Source organism: Netta rufina (assembly GCF_964035555.1).
Source record: "Netta rufina genome assembly, chromosome: 23".
NCBI lineage: Eukaryota > Metazoa > Chordata > Aves > Anseriformes > Anatidae > Netta > Netta rufina.
Window position 1 is genome coordinate 7,047,268 of NC_140147.1, and position 25,341 is coordinate 7,072,608.

The 25,341-nt window shown below is 43.9% G+C and overlaps 2 protein-coding genes across 7 annotated transcripts in view; both read right to left on the reverse strand.

Annotated features, from left to right (window-relative positions):
* The window catches only part of EYA3 (EYA transcriptional coactivator and phosphatase 3), a 61,575-nt gene extending 45,260 nt beyond the window's left edge, over nucleotides 1–16,315 (reverse strand). For 5 of the 6 annotated variants that reach the window (XM_084300751.1, XM_084300748.1, XM_084300750.1 and 2 more), the window contains exon 1: nucleotides 16,211–16,315. The gene's annotated coding sequence lies outside the window, so the exon portion shown is untranslated. The remainder of the gene's footprint in view (nucleotides 1–16,210) is intronic. The other variant, XM_084300747.1, reaches the window with a different exon arrangement.
* Nucleotides 16,316–18,556: 2,241 nt separating this feature from the next.
* PTAFR (platelet activating factor receptor) lies at nucleotides 18,557–24,502 on the reverse strand. The gene is made up of 2 exons (XM_084300560.1): nucleotides 24,409–24,502; nucleotides 18,557–20,181 (listed from the first exon to the last, which is right to left on the reverse strand). Exon 2 carries the CDS (start codon nucleotides 20,121–20,123, stop codon nucleotides 19,077–19,079), a length of 1,047 nt encoding a protein of 348 aa, XP_084156686.1. The 5' UTR covers nucleotides 20,124–20,181; nucleotides 24,409–24,502; the 3' UTR covers nucleotides 18,557–19,076.
* Between the last annotated feature and the right edge of the window lie 839 nt (nucleotides 24,503–25,341).

Here is a 25,341-nt window from a genome sequence, read left to right on the forward strand (position 1 = left end):
ATGCACTGGCCTGTCAAATGGTCTATCTGGTAAGTTGGAATACAAATTCAAAAAGCTTTAAAGACAGTAAGAAGAAAAGCGAGTCACAGCATTCACTACACTAATGCAGTTCCAGTGACGTGCAAAGACAGAGAAGAAAGAGCAGAAGAAGAGGCCCATCTAGGTGCCCTCTTCCACTACAGAACAAAATCCAAATCCTTTGATTGCACACATAGACCTACAAAAATTATTGTGAATCTTCACATTTGTTAATTTACAAGTATCATATTAAGGCCAGACATTCAGCATCTGACAGTCTTCCTACAACTACCAAGCAGATGAGAATATGGCCATTATTTCAGCATTTGAAAATACAAATGGAAGAAGAGGAATAAAGAATTCAAACTTCTAACTTCAAAATGTGAAAGCCCCAAATCCTACTTAGTAATATTATCAACAGTCAACTCCTCAGGCAATAATAGTCTTGCTCTCCAGCACAATCCTTAAAAACTCTCCCTAAAATCCATCTTAAGGGCACCATACAGTAACACAAGCTTTGGTCTGTTATTTGCACCTTCATCACACAGTTCTCTGACGTGTTCCTTTTGTAACAGCAGAGAGTAGCCATGAAAAAAAAAAAAAAAAAAAAAAAGGAATAAACTTAATGAATGAAAGTTGTGCTACACACCAGTCTGTTGATTTCCTATCTTTAACAATTCAGTGGATCTCACAGCAAAGATTTATACTCAGCTATTCCTCATTCTCCATGCACACACCTACACACAGAGATATTTCCAAAATATTGTGAAGAATACCAGAAAATAAACCTTTGCCGTGAGATCTGCTGGATTGTTTACTGCTCCCTATCCATGTTCTCTTCACATCTTTATTAACCAGGGAAGACTCAGAATAAAACACTGTAAGAGTTACAGGGAAGGCAGATTATACGCCTTATTTTTGAAGGTACGAGTGGCCATGACAAGCACATAAACACAGCTCCGTAGGACATAAGGTTCATGGTTTGATTAAAATTTCATAAACTAAAAAGGGAAGGAAAAAGTGTAGGATATAAAAATTGAGAAAAATACTGAAACTAAATATGGCAACATAAATAGGCATTGATTAGGTTGAAAATGGATTTCATTAATAGGAATTTTCATGTTATTTTTTTAACCCCCTGAAGTGTGATTGACACAAAGCATGTCTGCAGTTCAGTTAGCTTGAACAATGACACGCATGCAGCTTGGCTGCCCAGTTCTTACATAATTCTGTTAAATTCGATTTTGAAACATAACAGGGAAATTTTTAATGGGGAAATGAACTGCACAAAAGGAAAATTTGGAAATAACAACTTCATCTTTGAGAAAAACAACTCCCACTGAGCCCAGAAACAAGTTGATGATTTCTTCTCCTTAGAGCTTACATTTGCATAGCCCACATGGAACAAGAACACAGAAGTGCCATTAACCTTTTAGTTACAAAACAAAGTACAATAATTTATATACACATGAGAAAAGTAAAAAAGTCAGTTAACTCCTCTTTTCACGAGGAAATCTAAAACTTTTTTTTTAGATAACAATGAGGTTATCTAAAACATTTTTGTTTTAGATAAAGAATAATTGGGTTGCAAATTTCTGGAGGTGCAGCTCTGGAAAAAAAGAAAAATGATGCTTGTCTTAAGAGCTTTTTAAAACAAACTTTCAGACAATGGAGCATATTAACTTCCATTTCTAGATGCCACTTTCAACACATTAAGAGATTTGTAAAGTTACTGAAGCAACAAAATACTGAACTTTTTAATCCTTTATCAGTCAGACAAAAAGCCTGCATCATATTAACCACAAAAAGGTATTATTTACATTATGCAGCTCTAAACTTTATTTTCATTAAGAGATTTTGTGTATACACATAAACAATTCATATAGCTACTACCACACAGTACCAAGAAATTAAGCTAAGTTTCTGCTAGACAGAAACTGTTTCAACACTCAACTTTCACCATTATTTTGTTAAAAAGGTTGTAACTATAGTAAATTTACTTATTCCTCCTGTTATTTTGCATTAGAGGCAGCCATGGTATTTATCACTGTGCAATCAGTTCTGCGGACATCTGTAGCTATTTGTGTCTTAGCAACAACAGTTGCTAGAGTAACCTGCTCAAAAAAATTAAAGAAAGAATAAAGTACTGGATATTTGAGATTTTTTACTAGGAAAAAAACAGTTTAAATGATTGTGTTCAATACTCAGCTGCTCAGTAACAGCCACTGCCTCTAATTAAGCATACTTCTTACAACATTTGCTCCACAGGGCACCAGCCCTGCTGGCAGAGGCAGGTAGGAGCACCGAAACACCCTCCTGGCCAGACCAACGGCCTGCCTCGCCCCGAGCAGCGCAGTCTCCAACAGCAGATGCCACCCACAGGGACAGCGTGTGCAAGCCTGGTCGCCCTGCAGACCCCTCATGCCCCCCTCCAGCAGACACCACAGTAGGACTGCAGGGGGACACAGAATCACACAGAATCATCTAGGTTGGAAGAGACCTCCAAGATCAGCCAGTCCAACCTCTGACCTAACACTAACCAGTTCTCCACTAAACCACATCCCTAAGCTCTACATCTAAACGTCTTTTATTTAAAGACCTCCAGGGATGGTGTCTCCATCACTTCCCTGGGCAGCCAGTTCCAATGTCTAACAACCCTTTCAGTAAAGAAGTTCTTCCTAATATCCAGCCTAAACCTCCCCTGGCGCAACTTAAGCCCATTCCCCCTCGTCCTGTCACCAGGCACACGGGAGAACAGACCAACCCCCACCTCGCTACAGCCTCCTTTAAGGTACCTGTAGAGAGCAATAAGGTCGCCCCTGAGCCTCCTCTTCTCCAGGCTGAACAACATCCCACCTCATCCTCTAGCCTCACCCCCCAGCGCCCACACAGACCCGATTCCCAGGGGATTTGCTCAGCCCCTCTCTGAACCTGCTGCTGTCAGTAGCCACTAAAACGTCCAGGGGCAGGTCACGCCTGCCATGTAAAGAACCTCTCCATTTTATGCCCATCTCCAAAACTGGTTTCTGAGTGCCTCCAGTCCTAGTATGGCAGGACTGGGTGCACATCCACCGCCTTCAGGATTTTGTACACATTGATTACATCCACTCTCCAAGCCAGAGTCCCAGTCTTCAGCCTCTCTCCATATGGCAGCCACTGCATTCCCTGTCATCCCTGCCCTCCTCTGCTTCCAAGACACAGAGATCTGAACTATCTACAGCATACAAGATGTGGGTGCCTCTACAGTTTTACAAAGCTGTGTAATTATGTCTCTCTGTTTGCAATGCTCTTCCTAACAACAGCTAACATTGCTGAAGTTGTTTGTTGTTTTTTTTTTTTTGGCTGCTATTGTACACTGTGTAATTATTTCAATGAACCATCACCATCCTCAGGTCCTCCTCTCCAAGCCTTTTCTGAGTTCAACTTTATGTAGGTACGGTTTAGATTGCTTTTTCCTAGATGAATTTAAAGTAATTTGCTGCTTTTCCTAATTACTCTAAATTCATCCAGGGAAAAGGAATCTAAACCATATCTGAAGGGCAACAAGAGGGACTTATAGGGCTTCTGTGGGCACACCGGCAGCAAAAGACCAAGACAACTGTTGGTGAGCTGCTGAGTAGGGCAAGTGATCAACTGATGAAGAACACAGGTAGAGCTGAGATAACCCAATGTTTTCCTTACTTCAGGCTTTACTGTCAAGGCCAGCTCTCAGGTCTTCCAAATCCTGGTGCCCAGTGTCAGGGCGCAGAAGAGGACAGCACCACACATACAGATGGTACAGCTGGTGGCCTTGGGGATGGCTCTTCCAGAAAGCTCCGTTGGAGACTTCAGCGAAGGTCACTTCACTGCTCCCTGCCTTGCAAGCTGCGTTTGAGCTGAGACTCGCAGTTTTGGCACCTTCCTGAACAATACTGCAGCTAAATGGTATGCCATGCCCAGATGGGTACCCTTCAATCCAAACCACGACCCATGGACCAGCCTCTGGGTAGCCTCAGACCCAACTCATCAGTATGGAGCTGCCTGGCACAGGACGGTAGCTAACCATTTCCAAATGCCGTTCTGACCCTCACATGATTTCCCAGCTTGACCTCAAATCTGCCCATGGACCCATGTGGCAGCCTCTTGCCTTAGCCTAACCACCAGCCAGCTTGCCTTGCTCACCCCTTTGGGTACTGACAGACTGTACCCTTGCTGGCGAGGACACTGCTGCTGCAAATACTGCTACCATACTTAGCTCCCCTTCTTTAGGGGTTGCATGTCCCTGCTGCTCCCTGACACTATCACTGCCAGAGAAAGATAGGTTAAAGACTGCCTTAAAAAAAAGTACATGTATGTCCACATACATGTCCATAAGAACATACAGACTGAAAAGGGAGGTGGCCAGTGTCACTGTAAAGGTGCTCTCTATCAATTTTTGAAAGGTCGTATCAATCCTCGGAAGTCACTGATAACTGAAAAATGGCAAATGTCACCTTCAAAACAGGCAATAAGGGAAATACAAACCAGCCTGAGTTTCTTTAGTGGCCCAGAGGACTGCAGAGCAAATTTACATGGAGACCATTCCCATGCATGTGAATGGCAAGAAAGCAGCTGGGAAGAGCCATCGTAGATCCATCTAAGGCCAATGGTTCCTGACCAACCAGACTGCCTTTTCTGCTGAAATGATGGGCTCCATGGAAGAAGAGAACTGCTGACTTCATTTCAGTAATGCAAAGTCCCTCAGCATCCTTGCAGCCAAACTGTGCAGGTATAAACAACGGACAGACTACCCAGCAGATGAAAAACTGTCTGGACTGCCAGATTCAATCTAGGTGAAGTGCCAGGTGTAGAGCCATGGAAGGAAGGAAAAAGTTTTTAGAGCTGCTTAGCATGGTAAAGTGACACTGGAGTAACCTCAAACATTTTTAAAGTTTGGTGCTTTGTTTTCATGAAGCAACTTCTTGGGCACAAAATCTATCCTTTCTGTTGCTCAGTGCTACTGTGTATGGGGATAGTGTATATTTTTTTGGGGGGGACAAAGAAGGAGCATGTCCAGAGAAGGGCAACAAGGCTGCTGAAGGGCCTGGGACACAGGTCGTGTGAGGAGCAGCTGTGGGAACTGGGTTTGTTTGGTCTGGAGAAGGGGAGGCTCAGGGGAGACCTTGTTGCTCTCTACCTGAAGGGAAGGTGTGGGGAGCTGGGGGTCAGCCGCTTCTCACAAGTAACCAATGAAAGGACTAGAGGGAATGGTCTCAAGTTTTGCCAGGGAAGGCTTAGGTTGGAAATAGTCAGTTAGCTACAGACTGGTCAGCCTCACCTCCATCCCTGGAAAGGTGATGGTGCAACTTATCCTTAGTGTTGTCTCTAGACATATCAAGGATAAGAGGGTCATTAGGGGCAGTCAACATGGCTTCACCAAGGGGAAGTCATGTTTGACCAATCTGATAGCCTTTTACGAGGTTGTAACCAGGTGTATAGATTATGGTAAGGCAGTGGACATGGTCTATCTTGACTTCAGTAAAGCCTTTGACATCATATCCCACAGCATCCTCGCAGCTAAACTGAGGATGATGGGGTAGCGAGGTGGACTGTGAACTAGCTGGGGGGAAGAAGCCAGAGAGTTGTGGTCAGTAGGACAGAGACGAGTTGGAGGCCTGTATCTAGTGGAGTTCCTCAAGGATCAGTAGTGGGACCAGTGTTGTTCAATATATTAATCGATGACTTAGATGAGGGAATGGAGTGCGCCATCAGCAAGTTTTCTGATGACACTGAACTGGGAGGAGTGGCTGACAGGCTGGAAGGCCATGCTACCATCCAGTGGGACCTTGACAGGTTGCAGAATTGGGCGGGGAGAAACCTAATGAAATATAATGAGGGCAAGTGTAGAGTCTTGCATCCGGGCAAAAACAACCCCAGACACCAGAATCAGTTGAGGACTGTCCTGCTGGAAAGCAGTGAAGGGTAAAGGGACCTGGGGGTCCTGGTGGATAGCCAGGACCATGAGCCAGAACTGTGCCCTTGTGGCCAAGAAGGCCAATGGCATCTGGGGTGTATCAGAAGGGGTGTGGGTAGTAGGTCAAGAGAGGTTCTCCTCCCCCTCTACTCTGCCCTAGTAAGACCACATCTGGAATACTGCGTCCAGTTCTGGGCCTCTCAGTTCAAGAAGGACAGGGAACTGCTTGAGAGAGTCCAGCGCAGAGCCACAAGGATGATTAAGGGAGTGGAGCACCCCCCTTACAAGGAAAGGCCAAGGGAGCTGGGTCTCTTTAGCTTGGAGAAGAGGAGACTGAGGGGTGACCTTTATAATATTTAAAAAAAAGTAAAGGGGGAGTGTTAGGAGGACAGAGCCAGGTTCTTCTCAGTGACATCTAATGGTAGGACAAGGGGCAATGGGCACAAGCTGGAACATAGAGGAGGTTCTGCTTAAATATGAGATAAAACTTTTTCATTGTAAGGGTGACAGAACACCAGAACAGGCTACCCAGGGGGTTTGTGGAGTCTCCTTCTCTGGAGATGTTCAAGACCCACCTGGACTCATTCCTGTTTGATGTGGTTTAGGTGTTCCTGCTCCGGCAGGGGGACTGGACTAGATGATCTTTCAAGGTCCCTTCCAATCCCTAACATTCTGTGATTCTGTGAAATTAGAAGACATAAGAAAGAGCGATCAGGCATTCAAACAGGTTGCCCAGGGAAGTGGTAGAGTCACCACCGCTGGAGGTGTTCAAGGAAAGGTTGGACATAATGCTTAGAGACATGGTTTAGCGGGTGACATTGGTAGTAGGGTGATGGTTGAACCAGATGATCTTGGACGTCTTTTCCAACCTTAACGATTCTATGATTTTATGATTCTAATTACAGATCTACAATCTAACTACTGGCTGGTAAGAAAAAGCAACCTACAAGAGCAGTTACTGGAAGCAATATTAACATCATCATGACCAGAATGATGGGACAGAATGCCCCTTCATCCAGTCTATGGATAAGAGCAAACTGGGGAGCTGAAGTTCAAATGCCTGAAAGGCAAAACTGCAAGTACCATGACATGCTGGAGGAGTGGGCTGGCAGGAACCTCATGAAGTTCAACACAGACAAGTACCATGTGCTGTACCAGGGATGAAACAACCACATGCAATAGGGTTGGGACCCAGCTGGAAAGTCACAGATCTGCAGGAAGGAAACTGGAGATCCTAGTGGACAAGAAGCTGAACCCAAGTCAGCTGTGAGCCCTTGCAGCAACAAAGGCTAGGCACAAGCTGGACTATGTTAAAGCCAGCACAGCCAGCGGCAGAGGGAAGTGACCACTCTGCTCTATCTGCGAGATGGCATCAAGAGTACTGTGTTCAGTTTTTGGCTTCCTAGCATGAGAAGGAGCCATAGCGTCGAGCCAAAGGGCCATTTAGATGAACAGGTGGCAGGCACACGTGACACCCAGGAAGATGCTGAGGAAACTGGTCTTGTTTAGCCTGAAGAACAGAAGCTGAAGGAAGTAACAGAAATCTACTTGCTGTCTTCCACTGCTAAAAGAACATCAGAGAAAAGACGCAACCAGACTCATCTCAAGTGCCTTGAGAAAGAGGTAATGGTCACAAATTGTAACAAGGAAAATTCCAGCTTGACCTAAGGAAAAAAATCTTCACTGTGAGAGTGAGTTGCACTGGAGAAATGACCCACATGGATGGTGACATCCAGCCTTGCACATTTTCAAAACCCTAGCGGACAAGACCCTGAACAACCATCTCCTGTGAGAAGAAGACTGAAGCAGGCAACCTCCTGAAATCCCTTGTAATCCAAAGCATTCTGTAATTCTGTCCTTTCACCAGCTTTCCATTGGTAGTGAACCTTTCCTCTAAACTTGGGAAAACTTAGCTTCTTTAACACAACTTTGCCAGAGGTTTTTTGAAAATCAATTATACCTATTGCTTTCATCTATCCACATACTTGCCCAACTCCCATGGTTTAAGAAGGTGGAATTTTCCTCTACATAATCCATGCTGACACTTTTCCAGCATTTTCCAGTAAACACGTATTTTCTTTCATAACTCTCTATCGTCTCACTGCTGCTGGATGTCAGTCATCTGTAGCGAGTTCCCAGGGTATCTAAAGCAAAACATCTTTAGCAGTAACATACAAGGAATTCACTGACCTTATCTGTGATGGTTTTATCACACCCCTCAGGTACCCACTCTTTGACCCCTGATCACCAAGCAGTCCCACACAATCACTACCTGACTTCCTTCTTTTGATGAATTTAGAGAATGTTTTACCACTGGTTTGAGCTTCCTTTTGCAAGGTGCTCTTCAATTTCCTTTTTACCCCTTTTAATTCCGTCTACATTTCACCTGCCACGTTGCAGATTTTCTTGGTCTCACCTGGGCATTCTTTCCATTTGTTAAACATTTATCTTTTCCACATGATGGCTTTTTTTATTATTTTTTTTTTTATTTAATTTTATTTGGCAGCTTTCCCACAGAACCACATAGAGATTCTGGGGGTACAAACCTTAATTTTTTTAACAGCTTTCAAGCTGCATGTAGGCTACATTTTGTGCAGGCCTTTTTAAGTTTCGGAGGAAACTGTAAACAACTTAATTCATTTTTATGTATTTTAATTTTTTGTAGTTGAACATCCATGTGCTGAATTTATTTGGTCTGCTGTCCCTTTTCACCCAGTGACAGCTAATTGTACTGTAGTTGCTATTACAACTGTCCCATTTATAGCTCAAAGTAGATTCTATGCACCACCACACTCAGAAGACAGCTTCTCTTGTAGGTTTAACATTGGTTTCTGTAGGAAGCAGTCATTCATAGTCAGAAAAATGTTCACTCTGTATTTCTTACTGATGTGCCATGCAATTAGTCTCTGTCTAGGTAGCTGAAATCTCCTACTACTACTCCTGTAAATTTGCCACTTCTTTGATCTCATATAACGGTTCCTGATCACTATCACTGTCCTGATTCAACAGTTGCCAGAATAATCCTAGTAGTATATTTAAGGTCTGGGATCTTCACCCATACAAACACGTACTTCTCTTTTCCTGTATTTTTAATGCTGTTACCCTTTATACAGTCTTTCATGTACAGTGTTTTTCTCCCACCAAATATTACCCTACTCTACCATTCCTGTAAAGCTGACATTGTTGCATCCCAAACATGATCTCCTTCCACTGTATCTTACAGATACCTGCTACAGTACAGCTAGGATTTGATGCCGGTCATGGTAGTTCTCAGTATCAAATCAACATCTGTAACCACACTTAAAATAATTGGTGTGATTACAGGATCTACAACTGGTTAACGCTGTTGTGTGAAGAGTCACCTAGAACAAGAAAGAACATATTTCATTTATGATTCAACAACCTAAAACCTTATAACTGGCTTTATATTATCATCAACAGGTATCAAACAAACGTAGGCTTAGATGGTAAAAGATTAACTTCTATCTTCTCACCACATCTCACTTGCAAAATCCTTTTCCTTCTCTGCTCTTAGTAGGTCAGCCAAGTTTCAAAGAAGAATGAACTCCACAAATAGAAGCAACATCTCCTCTGTTAGGTAAAATCCAGGCAAAGAGATATATGATGATTTTCTTCCCAATCCTGTATTAAAGGTCTCCTTTCTCCCCATTATCTCCTTCTTTCCTGTTAGTTCAGATGCTCTTCAGTATCAATCATAATTAGTAAATGCTGTCAGTGACCAAATCAAATGCAATCTAAGAATCTATGACCTGATCCTGAGGATGACATGTATTATCTTTTATAAAAACAGAGAGAATGGGCTATTATTTATTTATTGTACGTTTTTAATAGTTACTGTTTTGTATTGTTTACTTTTATTGTCTACACACCTATTCTCCAGACTACAACAATCAATTAAAAAAAAAATCTATATACAAATCCCCAAAAATAGTACAAAGTTTCTACACAGGCCTCAGAAGATCTTGTAGCCAGGAAAACAAAAATTTCACACTTAAAAACACATTCATATTTCCTTTGTCTTCCCTGATGTCTTTCCATATGTTCTCATTTCCATTTTGTTCTTTCATGCCATCACTTATTTGAATTATCTGATAGTACAGTCATTGCATAACGTTTTTAGCCTATATTTAGCCTATAAAAGCTATTTTCAATTAGCCTATATTTAGCCTATAAAAGCTATTTTCAATTCAAGAGTACTCAAATATAGTAACTTCTAAAAGTGATGTCTTGTTCCCATCAACTCTCTTCTCCAGAAAACAAAGAGTATATTTCTAGACAACTAAATTTTGGTGACATGAACTTTCAATCTTTAGATCTGTCCTACCTTCAAACTTTTTCTTTACTATTGAGAAAAACAGCTTTTTCTCCCTGCATCATTCTTCCAAGTCTTCTTCTAAAAGTAGCAAAGAAGTGCATTCTGGCCAATACTTTAAAAAAAAAACAGGAGAGTAAGAAAAAGAGGGTATGAATTATTGAACACTGCTCCAGGCACCACATAAAACAGGCCCTCTAACCTTCTGGTATGTACAAGTGTTGCTTGATTCCAGGGAGAAACAAACAAGATCATGAAGATATCTTCATTGCTATGGATATATTTTCCTTCAGACCTTATCACTGAGAATTAATCCCTAACCAGACAACAAATAAATCCTAGCAAAGATAGTGCTGTGTGTTCTGATGTTTCTGATTATTGTAGACTAAAATCTGGAACGCAAAATGAATTTGGGTGGATTAAGCACTACATCATTGTTTTACCAAGATATTTATAATTAGTTGAGTTGCAGCAAATGATATCATGCATTTTATTTTTAGCTGAAACCAGTTGCAAAGTGAATCACGTTATACAAACTACCACAGAGGTAGTCAAAAACCATTTAACTTTACACTGTGTTAAGCTGCAATTAGTTTTGCTTAGCAATTGGACTGGGCAATGAATGCAGGCACAACCCATTTTTGCTGCTCAGGGCGCCTGGCTGGCTGTAACACTTGTGACTGAGTGCCCACTCCCACCAGTGACTAATATGCCCCAGGTTTCGGCAGAACCAACAGTGACACACACCTTCATGCCTGCAAGGCTAGAGGAAAGCTCACTGCCAGCTCTTCCCATCCTCTGAGCAACAGGACACTTGTGCTCTTTCTGGCACAAATCACAAATGAGGTGCAGTTCTTCAGAGACATCTTGCACAAACTTCTGCAATGAGATCTCAGAAACTTGCACAGCTGACAGCATAGTGAATTTTGACCAAACATAGAAGATGATTTATTCAAAAGGCATCAGAAGGAAAATGAGAACGGTGAATATTTTATTTCAGGGCTTTTCTTACTGCATCTCAACAAGGAATTATCTTCTTGCTCACCACATGAAACTGGTAACCTTTGAGAAATAAAGTCCACAGTATTTTCTACTGCCTTTTAGCTCCAAAAGCTGTTCTCATCAAGATACTCCCTAAGTGCTGTCTTCTTTGAGTTGAGCCTAAGCCATCAGTCTGCCAAAAATGCTGCCTTCAAACAGTCTGCTTTTTACTCTCACCATTGCAAAAAAAAGCTGCATGACAAACACATTTGCAACTTCTTTGATCTCATATAACAATTCCTGATCACTGTCACTGTCCTGGATTACGACAGTGTCAGCCTTTAAAAATTAATGTCTTCCGTAAAGACAATCATATGTTCCTTACAACAGCATCCACAAAAAAGTTCACATCGTTCAGAGACTAGAGAAGCTCAGACAACAACTTGTTGCTGTTTTTTACTTCAGCATAAAGGTAAATTGTTTAGGTCCTCGAATGCTACAATACAGTTTAATAATTCAAATAACTGTCAAGCAATATTTGCCATCTAATTTTAAAATGCTGAGAGTAGTGATATCATTGACTTATGGTGACATTTTGGCTTCCTTCAGGTCAGGCAAGAATAAGTGCTTTATAATGTGTTTTTTTTTAAGCCAGAAGAATTAATTTTTTCCTCATACACAGAATGTCAACCTAGCAGCAGGCCTGGCATGACAGATAACTACTGGATTGAAAAAAAAATGATACAGTAGAAAAAGAAGAATAAAACCTTTGTGCCCATACAGTTCTCCAGAATACCAGACAAAGTAACAAAGAAGTAGTTTGTATTATCTCTGAGTCCCTTTATCTTTTAGAAAGGCAAACACAGTGCAAATGGGACCAGACTTCTATATAAAATTTCAAAACCTGGAATCCACAGAGTTGTTTTCCTTTGATGTTACTTCCCTCCATAGGTAAAAGAGAACAGCTATGCCTTTATCAGGAAAGAAGAGTGGAGATTTTTTTTTCAGCAAACCCATGATAAAGCCTACTTCAGAATACTTCCACGTGGTTTTCATAGAATCATCACAGAATGCTTTGGGTTAGAAGGGACCTTAAAGACCATCTAACTCCAACCCCTCACCATGGCAAGGACCCCTCCCACCAGCCCAGGTGTCCCCAGCCCCATCCAGCCTGGCCTTGGGCACTGCCAGGGATGGGGCACCCACAGCTCCTCTGGGCAGCCTCACCACTCTCACAGTAAAGAATTTCTACTTTGTCTGATCTAAGCCTTCCCTCTTTTAAAAAGACTTTTGAAAAGAGCTGTCACCTCTCTTCGCTGAACAGTGATTAGTCATCTGTTTTTTCAAATGATACAGGTACTAAATACTGAATATGCATTCGTCTTCCATGCTCATCTTAAATCAATCATAACTAAGGAAGAATTTGTTAAGCTCTGTCAAATATAATAGCGCAAAACAAACATCATGGAAAAGATGTTAGTATGAGACTATTTTGTAAAATTTTCAAAATGGAATTACACATCATAGTACGATATTTATAGAAAAATAAACCATCACCCAAGGTTTAAAGCTGCCATACACTTTATGTTACGTTCCAGTTGATGACTTTCATAGAAACAGATCTATCAGTATTTAAATCGAAGCAACACAAATTTCAAGTCTCAAAGGAAGCTCTTGGGATGAGAATAGATAGCTAGACATGGAGATCTCTCAAAAGGAGAAACCCATCTTCTGCAGAACTGAAGAACCATTCAATTGCCCCTGACATTAGACAAGCCATATTCTTAATCCCAGTAGTTTATCTAAGAGATGAAGAAAAATCCCAATCAGATTCATCACAATAGTAGGCTGTTTTTCTAAATACAAATCTGTTTTTTTAGTTATATAACCCAGTTAAGAACTGTCCGGTGACATCCTGGGAAAGACAACACAGCAGTAACTGGTGTTGTGTAGATCAAAAGGACACCATACACTGAAGAGCCTACAGTGACGTGCTGTGTTTCCTCACCTCCACACTATTCTAAACACCAGGTTTGTGTAATGCATTAGAATAGGAGGGAAGCTGACCCCTTGCAGCAACACCTTAGCTGAAGCTCTAGATGTGGCTGCAGGAAGGAAGAAAAGATTTGAAGTTCCTGCCTCAGGTGCTGGAGTACCTTCAGTCACAGCACCCACATGAGCTGACTTAATCACTGCTAGAGAAGGGCCACCAGAGAGAATACTGCTGAAGAGCTGCTTGTTTTGCTTCCCTTTAACAAATTAAAGGAAAAACTTCCAGAGAAATTAGGATGACAAAAAAAAAAAAAAAAGAGAGAGAGAGAGAATAAAATAAGGATAAGACAAAGGAAGGAAAAACTGAAAAATGCCTCCCTCAACTTACAACTAACCAGCACATTCCACTGGTCATGGTTTGGGTGACCAAAGAAAACACAAGACGCTGCAAGAGACAACATTGCCTGGAGTTGGATTGTGCTTGTAGACATTGCTGGGTAGGAGATCATACAGAAACCTCCTGTTTTTAAATTCTCATGTGATTCCATTTAAGCACTCAGAAGTTATCTGTACATCTCCATCCTGACAGCTCCTTTTTCACTTGCAGAGAGGAAATAAAAAATATTCCTATTTCTGATAAGTAAGAATACAGGCACTGAGTTATTCATGTCCACCCTCAGATAAGATCTGCTGTAAATCTTCAAGCTTTATGCATTATGTGACTTATGAATGAGAATGCACTACTTGTCAGGTTTTTCATTCAATTACAAAAAATGTTTTTGTATGTTTTATCCAGTTTTACGTGCAACCATATATAACCTTCAATGCACAAAAGCCAGGACACAGCATGCTTCACTTGCTGTACAGGTACTCCAACCTGCTAACACAAAACGTGGAAACCCTTTTAATAAACTATATGACATAAACTCATTCAACATCTCAATCTTTATAGGGCAAAGTTTTAAGAAGCTATAAATCCTTCAGAAGTCAGCAATTACTCAGGAATTACCACAAGTCACACACATCTGTGATGGGGAAGTGACAGTTCTGCAATCCCATCTGTCACACAAACAACACACAGCAACCAAGCCATAACTGCTGCTGCTGTTGAATGGAAGAGCTAAGATAGAGGTAAAAGCCACAAAAGGACACTGTGCAGTAGTTCTAATGGTTTGTGAACTGCTAGACCTTAACCACAGCTACTTTGTAAATGGTTAGAAGTGGGAATGTAGCTGTGTAATGTTGGTTGTGTGGTAAAAACTGGATTGTGGAACTGCACAACTAAGAAGTAATATATCATGGGGTGATTTTTTTAAAAAAGCTAAATTGATAGCTACATTTTGAGTACATTATACATTTTGAGCTACATTTTAAGTCATTAGTTTTGTAGATTAAGAAAACTACAGTCTTTATGCATTTTTAAAACTAGCTAATTACAAAAACAGTGACTTGAAGTATGTGAATTGTCCTTATTCTAAACAAAAGCCTATCTTATTTGGTATCTTGAATTTAAGATAATCAGGAAGAAGCAGAAGAGAGGAAAAACAAACGACAGAGGCAGGTGACAATTGTAAAATTCTTCTCCTACCAGCTAATACAGTTGACTTAATTGCTAATCAGAAATTACCAGACCATGGATTAAGTGCATAACAGGTGCGGAAGTAGAGGCAGCTCCATATGGAACGAGAGGTCCACCACAACATAATCTGTTTGATGATTTATCTGATTTACTACAGTTATGCTGCATTAAGGACTAGCTCTAGTCTGGAAACAATTTAGCCACACGATGCACTGCAGAGACCAAACCAATAAGGCATGCTGTGCTCCACACATGCTGACCTCGCACACAAAGCTTCAGCAACTCTGCAGAGCATTCCCAAAACCAGGAATGTCCAGCAGAGCTGATCTGGGTCCAACACAGCTATAAAGCCCAACTAGTCATGGTACTACCAAGCTCAAACGCATCGTCTTGGAAATAACTGCACAAGCTCCAGCGCAAACAACAGTTAAATGCATTCAGACTAAAATGTACAGATACATTTATGGATGTTAAGATATTCAAATGCATCCAGAGGAGGGTGCAAGAGCTGGAAGGCATGCCCTATGAGGAGAGGCTGAGGACACGTGGGTTGTGTAGTCTGGAGAAAAAGAGGCCAAGAGGTGACCTCCTTGCTCTCTGCAACTCCCTGGGAAGGGGGAGCACAGAGGGAGATGCCGGTCTCTTCTCCCTGGGATCTGATCACAGGATGCATGGGAATGGCACAGAGCTGCACCGGGAGATGTTCAGACTGGGCATGAGGAAAAATTTCATTACTGTGAGGGCAGTCAAACACTGGAATGGTCTTCCTAGTGAGGTTGTTGGTGCCCCATGTCTGGCAATGTTCCGGAGACATTTGGACAGCGCACGCAATAATATGCTTTAATTTTTGGCTAACCCCGAAGAGGTCAGGCAGTTGGACCAGATGATCTTTGCAGGTCCCTTCCAACTGAAGCGCTCCATTCACCGCCTCCTCGCAAAGCCACCGCAGACTGCGCGAGGCTGCCCTGAGGCGGCGCTACCCACCCCTCGTGGCCCTGCGAACAACCCGCCGACTCCCGGGCGCGTCCCGAGCCGCCCGCAGCCAGCTCCTTCTCCCCGCTGACCCCGCGGAAGCCGCTCCCCTCCCCCCGAGCGGCGGCAGTCACCGGGCGGCTTCAGCCCCGCAGCTCTCGGCTGCTTCCGGGCCCCGCCGTGCTGCGGGGGGCGGGGGCGGCGGCGGCCGGGCGCTGAGTGCCGGGCTTCGCCCCGGCCGCGCTCCGCCAGCGGCCTCCGTTACGCCGGGGGGGGGGGGACGCGCCGCCCCCAGGCGCCCCCGAGCCGCGGCCCGCTGGGCCCGCAGGGGCCGGCACGGCGCCGGGGCCCCGCGGAGAGGGAGAGCGGCGCACGGCCAGGCCCCCGCTCGGCGGGCTCTTACCGAGAGGCGGCTCCGCGGCCGGGCCCGGGAGCGCGTCCCGCATCCGACATGGCAGCGGCGGCCCCGCAGCGCCTCGCCCCCGCCAGCGGCGGCTCGACCCGGAACCAGAGCGCGCTCGGCCACGGAAGTGGCGCCGCGGCCCCGAGGCGCCTGAGCGCGGGGCGGGGCCGGCCCGGGGCCGGGCTCGGCGCTGGGGGCTGCTTCGGGCGGCCGTGGCCGTGCCCAGAGGAGCCCCGGGGCCCTGCCGCTCGGTGCCGCGTCCCGGGAGGGTCCCGGGGTCGCGCGGGCGGGAGTCGGCAGCCCGGAGCCCCCCACTGCTGCGCCGTGCTTCTCGTTCGGAGTTTCGCTGCCGTGGGTGTTATTTGTAAAATAGCGCAAACAGCGCGTCACTTCTTAGCCTGAGCGTCAGAGCAGCCAGAGAGAGAGTGTGGTGTTTGTCGTTGTTTATTATTTTTTTTTTTGTCTGGTAGGTGTCTGGTAGGTTTTTTGAGAGCGCAGACCTTTTTTCAGAAGTTGCTTCCCCTGTGAAATTATTTTTCCCTTCCCTTTTAGAAGGACAAAACTTGCTGAGGTTTTAATTTTCACCTTTAGTTCACAGTTCACGTGGTGATTAGAAGGACAAAAAAATATACCACCAAAATCGAAAGGAACACAAATAGGCTGTCAAACCAGCGTTGTCTACAGATACTGAGGCTTTTCCCATAAGGGTAAATACAGAAAGATGACAAGACGGGATCTTAAAGTCCAAAACCCTTGGAAGAAGTATTTTATTTAGAATAATTTTTGAGGATCAATTTTATTGCAAATTAAAGCACTATAATGCATCACTGCTATAAAACAAAGTAATTTCAGGAACAAAAGTAGAAGCTCAGACTGTTTTTTAAAATGCATTTTTACTGACTTAATGGTTGCAACATATCTTTCTGAAGTGTCCTCAGAGTTCTTTCTCCATTTTCCCCTTTCCTCGGAAGCAAGTTTATATTTGTTCTCTGAGGTCACACTTGCCTTACGGTTGCCTTCTGTGGAGCAAAGCATATTTAAAAACAGTAAGTAACCTACACTGTAAGCTCTGCTGTAAGCTTTCTAGGAATCAATAGAAGACCACATCACATAGAATAAGGCCTTCCCGTTTCTTCTAAGAGTTACCAAGCTCAGCTGTTAAGTGAGAGTTAGAGAGTGTTAAATTTATATTTATTATATAAATAAAAGAGTATCACAACGTCAGATGCACTTTTCCTGTCATCAGCCAGTCTCCTATGTAGTTCGAGGAACCAAAAGGTTGTAAAAAAACAAGTAGTTTCCCTTCCCTGCCCTGCCCTGCCCAATTTCCTGTGCTGGATTGAGCAATTTGGGTCAGAAACAGGAACCGCAATTGTCTCGTGATTTGTAACAGAACTCAGCAACACTGGAAAACCATTTTGCCTTAGGTCCCTACTGACTGCAGCAAGCCCTGAATGCGGCTGGCTCATCTCAAGTGTTTCCTAAGTGCATGAGTTACACGGTACACCACATCACTGTACATTTACTGGTTCACTCAGAAAATGGCCGTGGACTATGGCCAATGGCCAATGGACTAATACTTCATTCATGGTAGGATATCAAGAACCAGTCAGCTTCATTTCTTCACTACAGAAATAAAAAGGCTGGGGGAAGGAAATTATGCACAGCTGCTTTTTGGAATCCTAAGTTTAAATAAATAAAGGTTAAAACTCTTCTGTATTTTTATTCTTTTTTCTTCTCACAGTAATGACCATGCTGACAACAGTCTTCTGTTAACTGGAGCCTCCAAAGTGAAAGTGGATCTCCACAAACACATGCAGTCAGCCAAAAAATACCAAACTTTGTGCAAGAGGGCACTTACTTGCCCAATCTGCAATTGTACAAGAAGCCAGGGCAGACAACAGTCCCCCTTGGACATAATGCTGATTTGGGATAGAGGCTGAGACACTGACAATTTCTCTTCCTTTTCTCGCCTTTGTCCAGTTACATGTCTAATTCAAAAGCTGAGAGCAAAGACAAAAGTTCATAATAGCTGCTCCTAGGCATCTGTGAAGTAAGGACCCCGACGGACCGTGCAAGTATAGGTGCATCTCTTTTCTTTGATGGCATTGTGAGGAACTCCTTGGTCTATGTCCCTTCTAGCCACTCAGGAGCTTCTTTGGCTCATACTCTTTACAGAACCATGCAAGCTGCTCAGAAAAGTTACTCAATTATGATAGCAGCTCTGTGTGTTCCTCCAGGTCTTTCAGAAACCTCATACAGGTCAGGCACTGGATTCTTTTTGGGAGCTGGGTGGGCAAAGAGCAAGGGATGGTGCTACCTGAGCAGCTGCTCACTGCAGGCACTCGATGTGTTTCTTTCAGGCATATTGCCTGAGCTGTTGTCAGTGCCCTCAACCCAGTCAGAAAGTGCTTTTCTCACAGATTATTACAGGTTCTAATTCTGCTAGATGCATGTGATAGAAGGAATCACAGGATGATTGAGGTTGGCAGCGACCTCTGGGTCTATCTGGTCCAACCCCCTGCTCAAGCAGGGACACCTAGAGCAGGGTGCCCAGGACCAAGTCCGAACAGCTTCTGAACATCTTCGAGGAGGGAGACTCCACAACCTTTCTGGGCAGGCTCTTCCAGTGCTCGGTCACCCACACAGCACAGAAGTGCTTCCTGATGTTCAGGAGGATCCTCCAGTGTTCCAGTTTGTGCCTGTTGCCTCTTGTCCTTTCACAAATGAGCATTCATTCTTCTATCTAAGGGATAAAGGGGATATAATATCCTGGTCCTCTGTTGTGTCCCTAAATGCCTTCTCTTGAGAAAAGATGAATGACTGATTCACACTTCCCAGTCTCAGCAATTAGAACCCATCTGACCTAAATCCTAATGGCATCCTCTTGGTGAATGGTGCCCTCAATCACTGTGTCTGTGGTTTGCCTGGAGCACTTTCGACTCCCTTTCATGCTTTTCAGGTTTTCTGAAACATGCTTCTGGAATTTCTTGGTGAGGAAGCAGTAGATGACTGGGTCCAACACACAGTTCGTACTCAAGAGGCACAAAGTCACTTGGTGAGCATCATTGAGTTGCTGGCGCAAATTACGGTTCTCTTTCTGCCATTGCTCCAGAACAGTCAGTGTCCAGGGCAGGTCCACAATGTGATGAGGTACAAAGCTTATGATGAACACCACAAGCACCGTGCAAACCATCCAGAGCGCCCTTTGCTTGACATGAGCACTCTTCCGCTGCTGCCCTGATTTGGAGAAGAGGGTCCTGATAATGACAATGTTCCAGGCTAGGATAAATAAAAAAATGATACAGAAGACAATGCAGATGATGACATGAATGGCAAGAACAGGTGTAACATTGCTAGTAGAGTCATAGCGCTCAAAGCAACGCGTGTAATTCTTCAAGCCAATTTTCTCCACATTAGTATTATCTTCAAAAGCATAATACAAAGAGCTGCCCACTGTTATGATCCAGATAGCTGCTGATAAAAAGATACCCCTTCTCCGAGTGGTAAACTGAGCAGCTCTAATGGGATTAGTCACGGCTTGGTAGCGGTTGTATGTGATGACCATCAGAAAGGCAACAGAAGCGTAGGTGTTAACGAAAAATAAGCAGCCAGCTACATTACAGAGGACCTTGTGCATGAACCAGTCTCCATCGTGGTGATAGTAAATAATCCACAGTGGCATTGTAATCAGGAACAGCAGGTCAGCTATTGTCAGGTTCAGCATGAATATCTTGATTTCATTGAGTTTCTTGGTGTGATAAATACGTCTGAAAATCCAGAGCACGTAGCAGTTGGCGACAAAACCCAGAATGAAAATGATGCTGTAGAATACAGTGAAGAGGTCATAGCGAAATAGAGAGTCTATTGTGGTTGCACTACCTTCAGCACCACCTTTACCCTCTCCAGACATTGTGCTGCTGAGTGGACACGTCTGATGCAGAATTTCCTGCTCTACCTTTTCTTCTTACCTAAAAATATAAAGCATAAAATGACCTGATTGGTACAGTGCCATTGCTAAGCCAAAATCCACCTTTCATTTTCAGCTGCCTATGACCACAGGAGTTTTGCCCCATGCCCTGGTTCAAGCTGCAGGTACCTGCCCTGTACAATTGCTCCTTTCTTCTATCCTGTTTCCATGCCATTCTACCCTCTGTGACTTCATCCAGTGTTGTTTTTTTTGCTGCACTGCAGATCTCAGATCACTAATTTCAAAAGAGTTTTCTGTATTAAGGTTCTTACAACAGATAAAATCACTCTGCTCCCAGATAAGTAGACTGAGCTTCTAAATCTTTTACTATAAGCAAACAGGTTTTCCATTTGTCTTATTTTTCCTGTGGCTCTTTCTTAATGCTTCCTAACTTGCCTATATTTATTTTAACCTAGAAATTCCAGAACTGAAACAATGTCTAGTAAAAATATCTCACTAGTGCCGCGTTTCCAGAGTTGGCTTTTATGTGTTTTCTGATTACACTCGCAAAGATTTTGTTTTCTTAGTTACAGTCAATGCAGGGTCAAACATTGACTTCATAGGCTGCCAGACCTCTCAGAGCTCTACTGAGTGAATGATGTGAAAGATGAGTTGCTAGTTCTAAAGGGTGATGTTTTGTTGTACATTCTTGATTCTTAGCTACAGCTATCTTTCTTAAAAGCCTGGTTGTTGTCTAATGTACAATCATTTTGAATTCAGGTTGTCATCAAACCAATCTCTCTCTCTCTCTTTTTTTTTTCTTTTTTTTTTTTTTTTTCCTACCATTTCTGCAATGAATGCAATTGTCAGCAACAGCAATTCTGTACTTTCTTCTGTCATCGAAGCTACTGACAAACACAGTCTCTAATGAGACACTTTCAGGATTTTAATATTAGTAGTCCGCACCTCAGTTAGTATTTCTTCAGATTTTACCTACGGTTTTGACATCAAATTACTGCATCATCAATACTGTATGTGTTCTTGTCCCACATTTGTGTGAGATTCAGTCTAATCCCTTAAATACTTTAACCTGCTTCTTTCCCTATCCAGAGGATGTACATTCCTGTTCTTGGCTGTAGCACCAATGACCTGTGTGGCACTGGACAGGTACTCACCTCTTCTTGATACATCTGCAGATCTGCTGGTTTTTTGCTCCCTCTGAAAGTCATGGGAAGATAACTGACTAGAGCAGGGAAAGCAGTTTGAGAACCACCAGCAAGGGTACGAGGTTGCTCATTCACATCACACTTCCTGGGTTTGTAACTAATTTGAGTCAACAAAGGGTTTGTAAAATGTAGAACATGGTGATTTACCTTGAGAAAGAGTACACTTTACCACTAGTCATGATGCCTAAATTTATTGTGCAAGTTGTGGTGGTAATGCCAAGTGCTGAACAGTGCAATGTGCTTGTCTTGGTTCTGCCAGCGCCATAGACAGCAAGCTTTTTATCCCAAAGACCACTGCCTCCTCAGAAAGCACCATCCTGCCTCAGAACTTTCTGCATCTTCCCCAGCAGCAGAGACATGAATCCCCAAGTCACCCCCTCTGAGTTGAGTCACTTATGTGCCCATGTGCCAGTGGTTCCTCATTTACACATTTGCAATTTTCCTCTGCAAATAGGGAAGTCAACTCTACATCAAGAACACTCTCTTTCCTCAGAAAACTCTGCAAATGCCTTTGTACTTCTTCACAGCTTTTAGGAGAGGAAGGTGGTAGTCACCTTCCCATGCCTGTCCCTCCTTACTCCTCACAGTTGCTCTAAGGACATGACAACTATAGATGTCCACAACTTGGTGTTGGACCTTCCCATTGCTGCTTGCTGATGGACAGCACCAGGCTTTGTGTCTAAACTCAGTCCTTCAGCTGTCTTCTGTATGAAGAGACTCCAAAGCCTGGGAGTTAACAAGTAACTGTCGCGGTACTAGTAGCTGGCCAGGTGTCACATGCATCTGCACTCTTTCACCTTCATCTCTGCTGAGAACCGCCTGATCTCTAAAAGGTAGTACCTGATCCAGGAGGCTGTAGCCAGGCGTTGAGGATGGCCTCAGGGTCTGGCTGCAGAGATCTGGCACCTCCCTGACGAGAACAACATCTCAGCTCCTGCTGCCCTGTGGAGACGTCCCAGAGCAGGCAGGGGCCTGTGCTGTTTCCTGTTATGACTTTGATTCATGCAGGACCCAAAGCAAATCATACTAGTCATCTTATGGCTCCATTTCCACCCCTTCATTTGTGGATGAAGAGTGGTGATAATCACAACATGGTCTTAAATAAATGTCTGTTAGACACGGCTCTTCCACTTACTGAGGCACCATCCCTGCTAAAGGCATAAGCCAGTCGAAAAGGTTTGCATCTCTCAGCTCAGAGGCACACCTAGCAGATACATACGCTTAAGGGAAGGGATGAAGAAAGACTTGTGGGGCCTTTGTGTTTTATACACTATTCTGATGTTAGAATAAGAAAGAAAATCAAGTCCTAATTACCTATGATCATTAGAGACCTTGTGGTTCTTTCAAATCTGCCTCCTAAACCCCCAGTTCTAAGTAGCTGCCAACTGCAGCAAATAGTTTTGGTGTTTGGGACTGGAATCTTTGGAATGAGAGATGCGCTATCACTGTAGCACTAAACCTGAATATACCCAAAGTAGGTACCTGCTGCAAGGAAGTCCCTATACCCTGCCATTTCTGGTGCTGCACACAGGGGCTCTGGCGGACTTCACTGCTGGTCTTCCCAGGCATGCCCATCACCTGCCAGATTTAGCAGACACAAGCCTGCGTTTCCCCGTCCACTGCAAAGCTGTGCACCTGAGGATAGGTTTGAGCTAAGGGGCTGCACTTTGACCAGTAGAAATGAAAGCAAGAACATGCTCTACATTGTTAAGTCTGCTGGAAACCTCTGGCAAAGGTGCAGGATGGGTGACTGGAGATGACAATGCTTATACAGCCCTGGCAAGACTTGGTAGAGCTCATCTGTCTTGACAGTAGTAGATCATGCAGTGTCAATGCCACAGTCCTTCAGGAATTAAAATAGAGAGAACAGATCAGTTGGAAGGGACCTACAAAGATCATAGAGTCCGACTGACCACTTGTCCTGGGTTTGCCTGGGACGGAGTTCTCTTCCCCACAGCAGCCCACGTAGCCAGGACAGCGTTGATACAGCACCAGTGTTTTGCCTATTGCAGGCACAGCATCGGGGCTGCATCCAGCCCCCACAGCCAGCAGACTGAGGGTGGGGAAGTGGTGGGGAGGGGACATGGCCAGGGCATCTGTCTGGAACTGATTAAAGGCATATTCTGCACCATACGCTAACAGGGTCAGCAACAGAAGCTCAGAAAGGGGAAGGAGAAAAATTGAGTTATTTTTCCTTTCTTGCTTGTCAAGCCAGGTATTCTACAACATACAGCTAGAAGAGAGCATGGCACCCTCCCCCTCTAAATTTACTCAATGCCAACTTTACTCTGCAGCCTGAGGAAGTTGAGTTCACATTTTCATGAGATGTCCTCAGCCCTAAATTCTGGAGTACCATACAGGGAATCTCACTCATTCTCTCCCGTTGAAGTGGTTCCCCTTTGCATAAAACACGTAAACTTTAAACTGAAAGAGAGCAGATTTAGATTAGATATAAGGATGAAATTCTTCACAGTGAGGATGGTTAGGCACTATAACAGGTTGCCCAGAGAATTTGTGGATGCCCAATCCCTGGAAGTGGGGATAGGTCGGACGGGGTTTGGCCAATCTATTCTAGTGGAGGTTCCCTGCCCATGGCAGTGGGGGTGGATCCAGATTATCTTTAAAGTCTCTTCCAAGCCAAACCATTCTGTGACTCTATGGTTCTATGAAATGTTCTCCATGTCAGCAGAAGAGAAAAAAAGAGTGGTGGTTGGGTTGTAGGCTGGCTGATGTGGGTCCCGTTCACTGCAGCAGCAGACTGCATTACCAAAATCCTTGGTATCTGTAGCTCAAACCACTGCCTAGTACACTAGTACCTCAACCAATATTCCTAAGCGGTTTATACTGTCAACTCCACTGTACACAAAACTAGAGATGAAAGTAACCAGAGGCACAGCAGAGTGTGGCAGGGATGAATACTTTGCTGGTCCCAGTCTCTCCAATGGGCCATGCTCTCCCAGTAAGGATTTACAGCTACAAGGTGCAAAGACCACACTAACAAAAGCTATGGCATCAGCAAAAGCATTTCTCAGCAGTACCAATAAAGTCTATTTTGTGCTTACCACAGGCAAAGGGATTCAGTGCAGTATGTCCATTTTCAGCTTCAGTAGAGAAGTGATACAAGTCTTATTGAAGGTGCTTGGTCCTCTTCCAATTGTTATATTCTTTGACAAGGGTCTGAAAGGTGCCCACGCAGGCAGCTCTCAAGAACAGGACACCAATGAGAGCAACTGCAGCATGACTGCAGAGTCACTAACGAAGAGGAAATGTGTGACCTCAGCTCAAAGGAAATGAGAAACAAAATAAACTGTAGAGGAAAGGCAATTAACCACAGTGAAGATCTGGAAAGTCCTTAAAGCTGTTTCCTCAAAGTATCTCTGCTTCTGATAATTGTGAAAGTTGGGGTTTTCCTCTAAAGGCAGAATAGGAATCCACTGTCTGTCCCTGTTTGGACCTGGGATTAGCATTTGAACATCATTTTTCCAAATAGATGAATGGCAGAGGCCAGAAGAGTTTTGACTTAAAAACTTTGAGGAAAAGAAGTGTCAAGAAGCTCATATATCTCACAGGCAGACTCATTTCCTAGCAGGGTCTTCTTCACATTTGCGTTGGGAATAACAGACCCAGGAATCCAGCCATTGCAAACCTCCTTTTATCTCAGGGACCTTCAAGCAGGCACTGAGAAACCACAGCATAGCAGATCTTCACCTGAACCATCCGTCTTCACATCCTGACCACCAAGATTTGGGGCAGCCCGAAGACTGTTCATCACAGTAATGCAAATCACTGTGGTGCTCAGGGGGACACCAGTGACAAACAAAGCTGGACACATGGTCTTGGCTGTGCCAGCAAATTCCAAACTGCAGCTCCCATGCTGGGCAGCCCTGGATCAATGCCAGGACATACCACCCTCCTCATCAGCAGGGAAAGGGGACATAGGCAGATGGCACAAGGTGCACAGCAGCAATGCTGTTCTGTGGAGATGCTGACTTTGA